This window comes from Taudactylus pleione, unplaced genomic scaffold (genome assembly GCF_031769625.1).
Source record: "Taudactylus pleione unplaced genomic scaffold, aTauple2 ptg000230l, whole genome shotgun sequence".
NCBI lineage: Eukaryota > Metazoa > Chordata > Amphibia > Anura > Myobatrachidae > Taudactylus > Taudactylus pleione.
The window spans coordinates 7,502,359-7,518,510 of record NW_028284632.1 but is presented as its reverse complement, the minus strand read 5'-3'; the positions used below and the strand labels follow the sequence as shown (position 1 = coordinate 7,518,510).

At 46.1% G+C, this 16,152-nt stretch overlaps 1 protein-coding gene across 1 annotated transcript in view; it reads left to right on the top strand.

The window, feature by feature from the left end:
* Window positions 1-4,245: 4,245 nt before the first annotated feature.
* Window positions 4,246-16,152, top strand: part of LOC148516952 (cytochrome P450 4B1-like) — a 55,284-nt gene continuing 43,377 nt past the window's right edge. The window contains exons 1-2 of the mRNA XM_088479354.1: window positions 4,246-6,204; window positions 6,308-6,452. Coding sequence (XP_088335480.1) covers window positions 6,007-6,204; window positions 6,308-6,452 — 343 coding nt within the window. The 5' untranslated portion in view covers window positions 4,246-6,006. The remainder of the gene's footprint in view (window positions 6,205-6,307; window positions 6,453-16,152) is intronic.

The following is a 16,152-nucleotide window of genomic DNA, read 5'->3' as shown; positions in this document are numbered from 1 at the left end:
TTCACTGGTAACTCATTCTCTTTCAAGGAGTCAGCATCATCCTGAGAACCACTAGCATCATGATTTTCAGACCTTGGTTTTATATCATCAGTGGATGTACTGGCACTGCCACTCTCAGGTTCTGGACTTTCTTGTCCATGTAACATACTGAAATGTTTCCATTGATCCATAAACTTCATCTCATAGATTTGGTGGCTATCAGCCACTTCAATAATATTCATATCTCTTGGATCTTCTTGGGCATCCATTTGTTGGGCATTTCAAAATATGATGAACAATTTCAACATGTTTGATCTGCACAGATTCAGATTCACCCTATACAGAGGTCTTTAATCTCCATTTCTGTTTAGCTGGTTTACTTGCTTCACGCTGTGTAGTGTGAGTCAACTTTACTTCCTCACGGACAAATTCAGCTGCATTGCAAGTTCCATCCTCATTGCATAAAGACACTGTTTCACATACAGGAGTATTACTCTTCACTTGACTGTCAATATTAACTTTCTTTAAGGCTTTGCTTTCTACTGCAAAATTGTGTGACCTGGTCACATTCACATCACTCTTATCACATGGCAACACCACAGTCTCATCCTTGGGAGCCATCAATATCTCTGTAGACTTTTGTATATCTCGTACCTTTGCCTCAAGGGAAAAGCGACCATCATTTGTATTTGTCAGCTCCATTGCATCAATTTTAGACACAGCTTTATTATCTGGAACTGTAACCCTTTGGGTGTACTTCACTCCTTCAGACATAACGGGAAGCTGAATGCTCCTGCAGGTAGTCTGCAAAGGTAACACGGTCTGTCTTTATAGTGCTGTCTCTCACAGGTCTAGAGATGTGTGCTGACAGCCATGTTTTGGTTTTAAGCAGCTAAAAGTACATAATTTGGGCCTGTATTATTAATCACAGTAATATTATTTTCCAGTCACCTTTGACCACCTCACAATATTGTTTTAACCAATATAGGCCAAAGGCTGCAGCGAACTGGCTGGCTATACTATAATCGTTATAGTCTATGCAAAAAGACAGTAAGCAATGCCCCAAACAGTGCATAATACAAAGAAAGGAGGTGCAAGATGGAATTGTCATTGATACCTCCCACCCACCCTTATGTTGTATATTAATCAGGGCACACACATTTTAACAAACCAATCACTTTTGCGTCAGGGACTGCCACTATGTTGGCTGAAGTCATTGGCTTGTTTGGGCCCCCACAAAACAAGCTACTAATGGGCTTATTGCAACTAAACTAACAATGTTGTTAATGATTGGCTTAAGGCAGGTAACAGTGCTGTTAATGATCTCTTCTCTATAGTGGCAAGATGTCAACATTGTCATCCTCCTCCTCACCCTCATCAGTGTTAACATCATCTTCACACAATATTAACTAATCCCCTTTGGAATTCACCATTACAAAAATGCCTGCACTTTTATGTAATTGGCAAGGTCTTCCTTGTGGAATTTTTAGTTAATTTTAATGAACATAATCTTTTCCACATTTTGAGGAAGTAGCCTCCTATGCCGATCACTGATGAAGTTCCCGGCTGTGCTGAAAACTCTTTCAGAGTACACACTGGAGGGTGGGCAGCTTAAGTAAAGCAAAGCGAGTTTGAACAAGGGCCTCCAAATTGCCTTTTCCTCCTAGTAGCCAAAAGGACTGTCTGACATGTCTATTTGTACACTGACCATATAAGATTGCGTTAAAGTAGAGGTGTCACTAATTTTGGGCAATTCTTTAAGACCTGACAAGATATCAAAGTTTTTTGTTGACTCATCCGCATCACCAGTGGGTCTCTTGGGTAAGCTCAGTTTTGTCCTGGCAGCTGCAGTTACTGGAGAAACCGAAGGAGGAGACTTTGCAGTGTCACATGTTGCTTTTGCTCACCAACAGCTCTTTGCATCTCTTCAGATCTGGAAAGAAAGACATGACATATGACTTAAACCTAGGATCAAGCACGATCTCCAAAATGCTTGATACGATTTTAAGATGCTGTCAAACCTTAGAACCTAGTGAAGTGAATAAAGGACTTGATCTATAATTCCAACATACTTAGCGGAATTGTTTTGTTTCAGCTCCTCCTTCAGTTTCTCAAGCTGCTTTTTCAAAAATTGAATTAGGGGAATCACCTGACTCAAGTTAGCAGTGTCTGAATTCACTTCACAGGTGACAACTTTAAAAGGGTGTAAGGTACATTCTCCCTATGTCATGGTTCCTGATGTAGCTTTGGATGGCTTTTTGCTATTCCTCCATCCGCTAAAGCATATAAAGAGTGGAATTCCTCCTTGCTACTACCTCTTGGTTCAGCTGGTGGCAGTGCACATTAAACTGCTCTTGCAGGCACTGCAATCTTCTAATGCAGCTGCTGAATGCCACAAATGTCCCGCCACAGAGAGCATCTCCTGCACGGCCCTGTCATTTTTAAAAAAATTCTGCATCACCAACTGGATTGTGTGAGCAAAACATGGGACGTGTTCAAAATCACCAAGCTGTAATGCTCTCACAATATTTGTGGTGTTGTCAGAAAGTCCAAGCAAGGTGAACAATTTTACAATGACTTCCCTGAATTTTGACACTGGTATGCCTCTTACTGAAGCCAGTTATACAGAGAGTAGCATGCCTCTGAATGAGCTGGTGTGTGTTAGATGCTGCTGCTGTTCGTGCTGCTGAAGACAATACACCCACCCAGTGGACTGTCACAGTCATGTAATCTTTAGTTTTCCCTGTTCCACTTATCCATATACTGTATCTGTGGTTAAGTGGACAATGGGTACAATGGTATTTTGGAGGCCACTAATTTCATTTTTTTCACTGTCCATGTACAGGTGGGGAATTGCTTTTCAAGTGAAGTGGAATCAAGATGATATTTGGTAGCGGGGACACAGAACCTCAATTAACTGTCTAAAACCCATTGCATTCATGGTGGATATTGAACGCAGATCTAATACTAGCATAGCTGTCATGGCATCAGTGATCCGTGGCAGCTGTTCTACTTGCTTCCTCTATCAAAGGACTGTTTAACAGTCAACTGTATTTTTTAAAACTATTACTAGTAGTAGTCTTCTTGGTCCCCTTCTGCGATGAAGATCCACCCCCAGCACCAGCCGCAACAGAAGGCCTAGCGCTCAAGGATTCTACTGAGGAATCCTGGATAGGGGAGAACTCAGCCTTATCAAATTGGATGCAGGACTACTTCCAATCCGGATTGGGGATATTGATATGAAAGTGTTGTTGGTGGAGATTGCAGGTGCTTGGATCTAACAGATATAAGGGAGCTAGCTGACGCTGGACTGCTTGTTGTTACTTTTTTAGCATAAGTTTCTGATTTTGCCAAAAACTTTTCATGTACGTGCTGCAAATGAAGTAATGGGGAGAAGGTTCGTAGATGATTAAAATCCCTACCTCTACTTATTGTGGATTTACAAATGCTACAGATGACAAGACAATTGTCAGGATTTGGGTAAAAATAATTCCACACTTAAGAGATGGATTTTTTCATCTTATGCCCAGGCATGACAATAACATTATTCTTATCACGGGAAAGAACTTCCACTGGTGCCTCACTTACACAAACAACATCCTTATCATAAACATCCTCATTAATGCCTGCAATAGCTACACAAATAGCCCCCTCATTCTGTTGCACTTCTACCATAGAATTCTCAGTGTCTAGGTCAGCAACTTCTTGACTTGTGCTGCTCCTGCCCTCATTGGCAAAGGGTGCAGAAATGGAGGAAGGAGGCTTCTCTACGAATAAAAAAAGGTAAGGTTCACAAATAGCACTCATGGACACATTTAGACTCTCCTCAGAGATTTGTGACATTTCTAAATAACACACAGTTTGTTCTACTACCTTAGTGGTTATTTTCTACCACTGATATTTCGGTTTTCATTTTTTTGATACCTCTTCTATAGTGAGACGTTCTTGCATCATCATGTGAGGCAGAAGCAGATGCTTGATTGACAGCACTTGCAGAACCACCACTCAGAAATAAAGGCCAAAGCCTGAGCCTTTCCTTGCCACTTCATGTGGTGTATGGCAAGTTGACAATTTTATGTTTTTCTACCTGAAACTTTCCCTTTATTAAAGATGTTTTTTCTTTAGCAATGTAGTAAAATATGTTGTTTTTATTTTATTTTAGATGCGGTTTCGTCATTATGACTGGTGGTGGCAGCGGCTGCAACGCTAGTGCTTGGTTGCTGCTCCTGCTGTTCTATTGATTGAACGTCCTGTTCCATATTGACATCTGAATTTCTTATCTCAAAAAATATATATATTTTTTTAACAAAACAAAACTTATCCACCTACTGCAACACACTGCGCAGAATGTATATGAGGTGGTCCTTGACCTACTGACTGTTATAAATCCCAGATGCAGTATCACAGCCACAGGCACAGTACCTCTGAGGTTTTTAGCACAAATATTTTTTTAACAAAAAAAATCCCCACTGACTGCGACACACTGCGCAGATAGTATAAGCACTGATCCTTGACCTACTGACCATTACCGACTGTTATATATCACAGACACAGTACCATGGCCTGAAGTTTTTAGTACAAAAAAATATATTTCTTTTTTTACAAAAAAAATTGTACCCACCGACTGCAACACACAGCATAATGGCCCTTCATCTACTGACTGTTATATATCACATACACAGTATCACAGCCTGAAGTTTTTAGCACCAAAAAAATACTTTTTTTTTTTATTCACACACAAGTAATATTAATTATTAATACCCCTTTTACACCAAAGTCCCGGGTCTGACCTGCGATTTGGAACATATTTCCCACCCGGATCATACCTGGGACAGGCCCCCTTTTACACCGCAGCGCTTACCCGGGCCATGCCTGGGTTGGCACTGTCCAGCACTTACCCGGCTCTCCGGCGCAGGTGAGCAGTGCTTCTTCCCCTCCGCGACCCTCTTACCTCACGCCGCAGAGGTCCGGAGGCAGGGAGAGTGGGTGGAGTGCGCTGCTCCATTCTGGTCAGGCTTGCTTTGGTTGCAGTGGAGATGATGTCATCACCAAGCGCCACTGAAGCTGGCCAATCCGGCGGCATGCGGCACAACCAGGGTCATCGTGACCCGGATCGCTCCGTTTACACTACAGGGTGATACGGGAACAACCAGTGCTAAACCCTGCAAGTTCCCCGAGTTGGATCCCCGGGTCCCTGAACCTGGGTGGATCCATTTACACTGACAAACATCCTGGGTTGATGCGCTTTCATGTGCATAAATCTGGGATTTTTATGTCAGTGTAAAAGTGGTATAAATGATGTTCCTGCACCATAAAAACAAACAAACAATGATTTGCTGACTGCCTATTGAAAAAAACTAGCTTGGCCAGTGTTATGTAGGAGACTGTCACTGTGGGTGGCACTGCCCATCAAAGACAGTGTCACTAAACCTGTCCTACTCCTGGCTCTCACTGTCTCACTAACTGTCACCTAACCTAACTAGCCTACCCTCCTTCCCCTCCCGCGGTTCTATGACAAATGACACCAAATCACCGTGGGAGGGACTTATATCGGATCCAAAACACGAGAGATCCGATGCTGGGATGATGACATTGCGCCTTGATTTCGAATCCGAAAATGGCGCGGAGATCCAAAAAGCCTCTCGGATCTCCTTATATAAGGTAAGTTCCGGCGCGTTTTTTTTCCAGGAACCAAACCCACTCAACTCTAATAAACAAACAAGAAAATTATAGCAATGATTAAAAAAAATAAAAGCCCAACGATATGACTGGGCAAAAAATATGACACATTTGAAGCCTAATTTTGCTTATAATAGACAGCAAACATATTCCCTTTCTCCAGTTCTCCTACCCCCTTCCCTCCCTCCCTTCTACCCTCCCACCCTCCCTCCCACAGTTCCTCCTCTATTTAGCACACATAGCATTGGCTATTCCTATCCCTCTTTCCTTCCCAGTGCTCTCTGACCACTCGTCTTGCATTAGTCCTATCTGTGTGTCTGTTCACAGCCAGTGGGTATTATCCTCACAATGGCTTTGTTAGATCTATTGCCTTTACCTGCCTTCTCCCTCAGTGTCTATTCGCTCTCTCACTGGTCTGCCTGGCTCTCTCTCTTTGGTTTCCTGTATATAACCTTCCAGTTGTGTCTGAAATGGAGAAAGCTGGAGACAACATTCAAATATTTCCCAGGTCCTACTCGTCACTGGCTATATGGCAATGCTCATGAGGTAAGGTTCACTTCAGTCTATTACTCTTCTATCCTATAGTATTACATAATGTACCTCACCACTAATCCTGGGCAATGTTGCTGTATTCTTCTTTTGATTGTAGTTCCTGCATAATACAAAGAATTTGGAGCTTATTGTAAACTGGGCTAAGACGTATACGTATGGATTTCCCTTGTGGCTTGGGAAGTTTTTTGCAGCACTTGTAATCACGCACCCTGATTATGCAAAGACTGTGTTTGCCAGGCAGGGTAAGAGATTCTGTTGCACCACATGTGCAAATGTTTATTTATTTTGAGTTTGAATTGTTTTGATGTTTAAGTTATGCTCATTCGAAAGGTGGGTATCCACTACCCGACACTGAAAAGACTGAACGATAACGATATCGTTATCGTTCAGGTGTTCACTACACTGCAGGGTGCCCACACTGAATGATATATCGTTCAGTGCAGGCACAATCAATCATCTGCAAACATGCTGAACCTGACGATATCGTCAGGTTGACCAGCATGTTTGAACGATGATAGATGTCTAAAAGACCAAATTTTCAAACAAGTTTCAAACAATGTTCAAACGATTATCGAATGATTATCGAACAATTTTATCGTTATCGTTAAATCGTTCAACTTTATCGTCTAGTGGATACCCCCCTTAAGGCTGATAACAAATTGAACACAAGCCAAGCGTACACAGGTATGTACAATGCAACTCAATCATACACATCTCGGACGCATCTCCACTTGTGGCTCATGGGGCGCGGCGCAACCGGGTGGTAGAGGGACAAACTTCACTAGGAGCATGCTGACAGAATGGCGGACTGTGCGGCATTGTACGTACGCGTTAAGACTGTTTTCAGATGGATATTTTGCACCAAGGGTACGGCTGCTGGAAGTGGGCACTGACCATGATGACGGGTATAAACGTACAGATAGGGATGGTCCGGCAGCAGAGATACACTCTGCAAGTGGGTGAATGCAATCCTTTACCTACGTGCATTCAATGCTGGTGTAATTATGCCAGACTTGCATGGGTTATACGCTCATAATAAACTCCTAATATGCAGTATTTCTCTGTTTGCATAAAAAAAACTCATACATTTCTATAATATGGGGATTTTCTGCATTGCTAGAAACACTATGTGGTATACCAGTTAGATGGGTGCGGTATGTTGACGACATTTAATGTCTAGGCAATCATAATATAGAAATCATAATGTCAACAGGTATATTATGTAGACAACCAAAATGTCAACATGTACTGCATGTCAACAATCAATATGTAGACAGTCAAAATGTCAAGAGGGACATAGGAGCTCATTCAGAGTCGGTCGTGAGCGCTGAGCGCTCACGACCGACTCGATGTTGCCCCACAGCGCATGCGCACGACAGAGCTGGCTCCGTCATGCGCATGCGCGAGACCCGGCTAACGACGGGTGATCCGTCGTTAGGGGTCTCGTCGTAGACGGGGGAGCTGTCGATGTTGAGTGACAGCTCGCCCCGTTTTCTGGGCGGGCCGGGGGCGTGCCTGGCCAAACGGAGGCGTTCCAGTAGGAACACTTGCTGTTTGGGGCGGCCCCACTGACATCATCAGTGATGTCAGTGGGGAGCTTCCTGCTCGATCAGAGCAGGAAGCTCCCTTGGGCTTAAGGTTGACGAGACCCTACCTTAGGGTCTCGTCGTAAGCTCCGATGGTCGCGATGGTCTTGACCATCGCGACCATCACCCTTGTCGGTCGTTAGAGCTGTGGTTGTTAACCCACAGCCTAACGACCGTCATGGAGGCGGCCGTTCAGGATGCAAGCGGCCGCCCTGTTTCTGAACGACCGCTTGCATCCTACGACCGCCTCTGAATGAGGCCCATAATGTAGGCAATTGATAAATAGGTTAAACTGTCAACAGGGTCATAATGTAAACAATCAAAGGATGGATATGGTCAAAATGAAGACAACCAAAATATTGACATGGGCCTGTATTCAATTGCCGGCGAAAAGTCCCGGACTTTTCGCCGTCATTGAGAGTTTATGCTCTGGAAAAGTATTGCGCTTGTCACCGTGATTCGCCCTATTCAATTGCAAAGGACGCAAAAACGCGTCCCGGCGAAACTTAAACAGGTGGGAACGCCCCCGTCAGGGAGGCACGCCCCCGGCACGCCCACCAAAGGGGGCGTGCTGTCAATCAACATTGACAGCACGCCCCCTTTGATCGGACACAACGAGCGAAGGACTTTCCTTCGCTCGTCGCGTCTGGCGCATGCGCACGACGGAGCTCCCTCCGTCGTGCGCATGCTCAGTGCATAACATCGACCCACTTGCGAGCGGACAGCCGCTCGCGAGTGGGTCTGAATCAGGCCCTAAGACACAAGGGAAAGGCTGAAACTAGCATTTTTATATTGTCGCCGCTGCAACAACGCAAAAAGCCGTAGCAATAGCCTCCACCTCTGGATCAGGCCTTATGTTTTTTTTGGTCGTGATAAAATATATCCATTATTACTTTGCGACTAATATGTAATAATCGGTAATTAGTATCGGACTTATGCCATTTGTAAAATTAATTATTATTTATGACTGTCGACATTTTGACTGTGCCTATATTTTAACTGTAGACCAAATGACCACGGCGACTTCATGCACATGTTGACCTTTTGGTTGTCGACATTTTGACTGTGGACCTGATTCAGAGATGTGCGTAAACATGATTGACATGCTGCAGCCGATAGGAGGCAGGGAGGGGATGTTGCTGGCCTGCGTTCCCGCATGTCGCCCCCATTTTCTGGGAGTGCTAAGGTCAGGGTCGATGGTTGCGATGTTGATTCGATGCCGCTTCTTCGGATGCAACACTTGGATCATCGATGCCGGCTGGAGGCATCTTTTACATTCAGACGTCTCCTGCAGGCATAAGCATATTTAGCACAGTAGGTAAGACACAGCTACTGAGCTGCTGCATCAATCCCTGAATCAGTCCCTGTGTCTACATTTTAACTGCTGACATTTTGATGTCGACCTTATGATTGTCTCTATTTTAATTGTCAACATTTTGACTACATCCTACATTGGATAATCATATCGACATGGGAATGTTGACATGATCGGAATGTTGACATTGTGAATGTCAGCAGAGTGTAATAGTCGACATTTGACATGTAGTCACTGACATAATGTTGACATGCGTGAAAGGGGGTGTGACCTTGTGTCTCTGAGGCCACGCCCCCTCTGAGTTGTCCAGTTTCAGGGGGCATGACTGCGTGTCACGCCCCTGTTGTCATGATGCTGGTGGCTTGCACAGCGCTCCGGGAGCTGCTGGGAAGCGCCCAGCCTCTCAGGACACAGGGGGATGTGTAATGGATGATGCGCCATCACCGCTTCTAGCCACTCGGTGACTCCATCCGCACCCCCCTAGTGACGCCACTGCCCTAACCCTAACCGCCGCCTAACCCTAACGCTGATATGTTCATAATGTAGACATGTTGAGTGTTGAAATTATGAACAATGTTGTTGACATTCAGAATGATTTGACATTACAGTGTCGACATTGTGAATGTTGAAAATATGACTACATATTATATTACAGATGAGCACTTCGGTTCTACATGGTTCTTTTCGCCAAATTAGCGCAAGTTCGAATTTCTCTTAGTGGCTATCCAAAACATGTGAGGGCCGGATAGCCAATAAGATGCTGTTTTCAGATATGAACTTAACCGAGTAGAACCGAATCGCTCATCTCTATTATATATAATATATACTTTAGAAATAGCATGAAAAATAAGTCTATGGCATTTTAAAAAAGATCCAGTAAAATGCCTCTTTGTAGCCTTGAACTTTATATATACTGATGTTATTGACTTTCCTTAGCCACTATTATCTATATAGCTTTTAGATTGTAAACTGTTTTATTAGGCTCTTATTCCTATTGTCCAATGGTAAAGATCATGTAATTGTTATAATGTCCTCTGTGCAAGACTATGGTTGCTTTGGACAACACCTCCACTTCTAAAAACCCACACTTTAGTAAATAGGAGATGTTGGCACATCATGCATAATAATAATAATATTGATATATATAGAATGCTGGAGTAATACATATGGGTCTAGGTACTACTAACCAAGGTCCAGTGGCAGGCTGCCTGGCAATGGCTTCCCATTGGAAGCGCTCCCTGCTAATCCCAGCCAGCCCTAGGTGGAGGTGTTTTCTTCCCCTGGGACTGCCAGTCCAGAGAGCAATTATCAAAGAGAGCCCTTCCAATGCAAAACCACACCCCTGCTATAATGACAGGATTATCTGGCTTCAGGAGGGCTGCAACTGATGCAGTCCTTAGAAGCCTCAGCTGCTTGTAAATGTGTGCGCATGTGTGGGTTTGGAGATCCTGTGTATGCGCACAAGCCAAGCAATTCAGACTGGCAGAGCAGACTTCCCAAAAATGATAGGTAGGAGCCACCCTGCCGGCGATACAAGGGAAATAACCCTGCCCCTCATGGAAACAGCTGCCCCTTAAACAGCTGCAACTATTGCTAAGTGCTTGGCAAGTTACACTTTAACTTCAAAGTTAATAAATCTGTGTATATTTAGCAGAAATCAGCTCAGTGTAAAGTTCAATTTGTCCTTTATGGTAAGGGAGCGTCTGGTGAAGATACAGGTGCTTAAGGTGCATACACACGGTCATATTTTTCTTCAGATTTGAACGATAATAACGATTTTAAAAATCATTCAATTGTTCATATCTGAAGGAAAATCTGTTTGTCATATGAACAATGCGCGTTCCCGCTGGTCAGATAACGATATCTGATATCTGATGTGTTTGCAGTCAGATTTGGACGATATGATTCATTTTAATGCAGTCAAACATCGTTCATAGTTCAAAATCGTTCAGATCGTTGGTCAAATTGTTCATCAAATCGTTCAATCGTTCAAATCGTTCATCTGACACATCTGACAAATCTGACCGTGTGAATGCACCTTTATATTATAGCTTTATCTCCTATCTATGAGATTGATAACCCTCGCTCTATCCTTCCACCTCCTATGCTGATAAGGCTATATCTGCTGAGAGGAGTATAGGGTGGCAACGTAAAGTCTACCTATAACATAGACTAGCCGGGTTCAGGATACAAAGTTGTGCTCACCACTCCTGCACTGCTCCTGAGGTGGGTCTCAGAGCCAGAGATCCGATTCACTGCAGTATAGCTGGCTCCAACCCGCACCTGCGATTACCAGCCTCAGGGCCTGATTCAGAGTCGCTCGTAAGCGGCCACTCGTTCGCTCAGAGTGATGTTCGCACATCTGCGCATGCGTATGGGTCGTAATGCGCATGCGCCAACCAGTCAGTGCGGTCGGAAATCGTGTGTTCGCAAAATAGCGAGTGCCTGCTAATTTGAGTGACAGGATGAGGCGTTTGTGGGTGGTAACAGGGGAAGGTGCTTGAAAACGGGGAGTGGAGATCCGAACACAGGCGTGCCAAACGGTCAAAAACGGGCATTTTAAGGGTGTGCATAATTAACAAAGCAGCGTCAACGACCACGTCACTTGGTTGTCTCTTAGCCTGAACTGTTCGCATGATTGCGGTAGGAAAATCCTACCACAAGCACTGCGAGCAGTGCAGACGCCTTTTCGATGTACTCGTTTAATCTAATAAATAGCGGAGATGACGTATGATGCGAGCGGCCAGGGGGCGTCTTTACAAAATAGCGAGCGCATGTTTCGTTCGCTCGCTCAGACATAGAGGCGTCAACAGACCGCAAAGAGCCGGCTCCTTTTTCTGAACGAGCGAGCGCAAATAGCGTCCGGCTCTGAATCAGGCCCTCAGTCTCTCAGCGGTGCCACAGCATTGCTGCTGCCTGTCAGTATTGGCTTGGTTCAGACAGCATCTTCTGCCGGCAGCTTCAGCCTCCTGACCACCTCCAGCCAGGGGCACCGAGAGGGGGGGGGGGCTGGTACAAATTACCCGGGCTTGCTGGAAAGGCGCGTAGGGGGCCCGGGTTCAGCTCCGCCCCCCCTCCCTCCTACATCACAGCAGCCAAGCACATGCTGCTGTGTGCTGGGCTGCAGTGGGAGACTACACGCAGCTGCTAAGCAGTAGCTGGAGCAGTCTCCTATGCCTATGGGGGGGAGCGATCATGCTGTTCGCGCCCCCCATTGGCTGTGCACCAGACTGAGGAGCTCACGGCGCCCCCTCCCAGCGCGGCGCTGCTAAAATGTTTTTCTTTTTTATTGTTTTTCTTTCATAAGGGGACGTGGACACGCCTCCCACGATTAGGCCACGCCCCCTCTCACCCGGGCACGTCACGGCTCTTGGCGGCCCTGCCTCCAGCACTTGTATTGCAGCTCCGCCTCGTTCCACCTCCAGGTCTCAGTCACTCGACTGCAGGATCCTGTCACACCATGGGGTTTACAATACACAGTCACTGCCTGCACACAGCCTTCCTCTCCCTTCAGAAGGCTACCTCAGTTCAGCCCAGCTCCAGCACTGCGAGCCTCTATCCTTGCCGCCAAGGCCGTGAGACACCGCACAGCCGGCATGTGGCCAACCAAAACCTTCCCTCATACCAACATAGGAGATAGGAGTACATGTGTTTCTTCCACAGTGGTTCTGACCACCATAGTCATATTTACACATGTCCTTTCTATGGGGTATCACAGGTCACGGTGTCCGCTAGCTCAGGCAGGAAGTCTGTATGCAGACAAATTAATATTTTCACACATTGGCTGCATGAGAAATCCCAGCTGTAAATGTGATAGCATACAGCTCAGGTTCACAGTCAGCTCATTATTTGGCAAACACCTTATTTTTGTGCAACACTTGAATAAGGGGTATATTTACTAAAGTGGGAGTTTTTAGAAATGGAGATGTTGCCCATAGCAACCACTTAATATTTAATTAGCAACTTCTAAAATATGATAGCTAGAATCTGATTGGTTGCTACGGGCAACACCTCTAATTCTAAAAACCCTCACTTTAGTAAAGTTACCCTTAAAGGGTCTATTTATCAAGCAGTGAAAAGTGTGGAGAAGTGGAAAAGTGTAGAAGTTGCCCATAGCAACCAATCAGCTTTGAAGTAGCATTTATCAAGTACAGTCTATAAAATAATAGGTAGGAGCTGATTGGTTGCTATGGGCAACTTCTCCACTGGTTCACTTCTCCACGCTTTTCACAGCTTGATAAATAGACCCTCTGTCTCCTCTCTTTCTCCTCTCTGTTAGAATTACATTTTGGGAAAACTAGGCAAAATTAGTAAATACTGCAAATTTCAGGAGGTTTTGAAAGGAAAAATATAATTAAATTAACATAAAATCAGCTTAATCTATTGTAATCTCTGAAGAGCATGGACCAGTCGTTGACCGTCGTTTTCACACTTGTTTTGTCTGTCTCCGTTGGTCTCGTGGTGCAGTAGATTCTGGCTTAGTGCCAGAGTCTACTGCGCATGTGTGAGTCTCTGGGATGATGGGCGCCGCCATTTTCCCAGTGATTTTTGCTGCTTTGTAGCGATGACTTGGCGCTGCAGAGCAGCACTACTAGGAGAGTTAAGTATAAGACAATGGGTGCAGGGTGTGCGTTGTGGGCCCCCTGGACCAGGGGGGCTCGTGTGATCCACACACCCTGCACCCATTATAGATACGCCCCTGCACATCGTCTATTGTGTAACTGGCAATACAGTAGTGGCTGATTCTGAGTTGGATGCACAGTACCTGTAGTGGCGGAAGTCTGATGCTGATGGGAGATTCTGTACAGCTAATGCGCGGCTCCAAGCATCGGATACTGGTCGATTGGGCGACAATAAAAAGGTTGCCATTCAGGAGGTTGACACATTGTTAATATTGACAGTCAAAAGGCTGACATGGTCATTAGGTCAACCATCATGCTGTAGACATGTATTGAAGTCGACAGGGTTAAATGGTCAACACAAGTGAACCTTTAACACGTCAACACTAAAATGACCTCACATTGTTTTTTCATGATTTTTAGGCTAAGGGTTAGGGTTAAGGTTAGGTTTAGGGTTAGATTTAGGGTTATGTTTAGGCTTAAAACAAAAAAAAATGACGGTCAACGGAATGAACATGTCGACAGTTTCACCGTCGACATTCAGAACCAGTTGACCTTGTGTCGACCTTCTGAATGTCAACCTTTTTACTGTCGACCTTTTATACCACACCACCAAGCTTCTGCAAGAGGAAAACCCATGGCAAGTATTGATTGTCCTCCAACCACGTAACCATTATCAGTATCGGCAGTTGCAGCAGCCCCATACTAGGTGCAGGAGATCCGTCAGACACAGGCTTCTCTTCCCCGCACGCAGGGCTGAGAATGGCACAGAGCTTCTGATACACACCCACAACAATCCCGTGATACTCGCTAGTCAGGGCAGTTCCGTGCGCTCACATTGGTTATACCCTAAAACACACAATATCATGGACAGACAGATCCGTCCAAGTTCCGTACAACTTAAGCTGGGTACACACTATGCGATCCTTTGCATAATATTTTGTTCTGACACAGATAGGAACGATATATCGTGCTGATCGCATAGTTTGTAACCCGATTGCGCATGCCTGCAGGTCGTACGTCGCATTGTTCCATGTGCTGTGCTGCACAGCAGATGGGACGATGTATTGAATGACATCAGAATGGGATTGGAATGCCAGCGGCTATTTAGCCACCGGTTCAAATCCAGGCAGTGGCTGCCCGACAGGATCAAGATCCTGACAGAAGCAGGTAAGTACCCTAACGTCCCCTGTTTCACCCCTAACCCTAACCCCCTTTTAGTGGTGCCTAACCCTAACCTCCCCCATAGTGTCTAACCCTAAACCCGCTCCAGAGGGGGTGCCTAACCCTAACCTCTCCCTGGGGGTGCCTAACCCTGCCCCATAGGGGTGCCTAATCTGTCCCCCCCTAACCCTAAACCCACTAGACTCCCTAATCCTAACCCTCCTGGGGGGTGCCAGTGGCGTACCTATAATGGGTGCAGTGTGTGTGGGGCACACGGGCCCCCGGGTCCAGGGGGGCCCCGCACCGCACACCCATATTATTTTAGAATTGCCTGTCCGTGGTCCCACGTCAGGTGTCAGCACTGCTCAGGACACCGGAAAATGGCTGCCGCGGCAATTTTTCTGGTGTTCTGCACATGCGCAGTAGACTCTAGGCACACTCTAGTGCACAGAGTCTACTAAGGCTCCAGTGACTGGCTAGCCACGTCAGTCGGCTGCCGGCCACCGGGGAGAGAGGAGGGGGCCTCACGCGGGGAGTGCACACAGGCCCCCTCCTCTCTAGAAACGCCCCTGGGGGGTGCCTAACCTTAACCTCTCCCTGGGGATGTCTAACCCTAACCCTGCCCCCTAGGGGTGCCTAACTCTAATCTCTCCCCCCAAAACCTAACCCTAACCCCACTAGACTCCCTAATCCTGACCCACTCCCCCCCCCCGTGGCTAACGCTAAGGGCGCCCCGGACTTACATTCATTTGGGATGTCGTCCTTGCCGTTCTGGCATCGGGATTATGATAGGCGTCGGTATTTCCACGCCTATCATAACTCCCTAGCCGGCATTCCGCTGTTGGGATTGTGACCGGCGACCGCATCCCAATGACACCATGTTGCTAAATGCAGCATGGAATGACACATGGTGCTGAACTCCACCATATCGCGCACAGGGCCGGATTAAGGTCTGTGGGGGCCCCTGGGCAACAAACTTGTGGGGGCCCTTTATGCAATGTCCCCAGTAGCAGTGCCCCCAGTACTGGTCCCGCCTATGCAGTGCTTATATAATGCCTCCAGTAGTGGTCCCCCTATACAGTGCCCCCAGTAGTGACCCTTATATAGTGCCCCCCAAACCCAGTAGTGGTCCCCCCCTATGCAGTGCCCCTTTTATAGTACCCCCAGTAGTAGTCCCACCCCTATGCATTGCCCCCAGTAGTAGTTCCCCCCCCCCTATACAGTGGGGCCAGTAGTTGTCCTCCCTATGCATTGACCC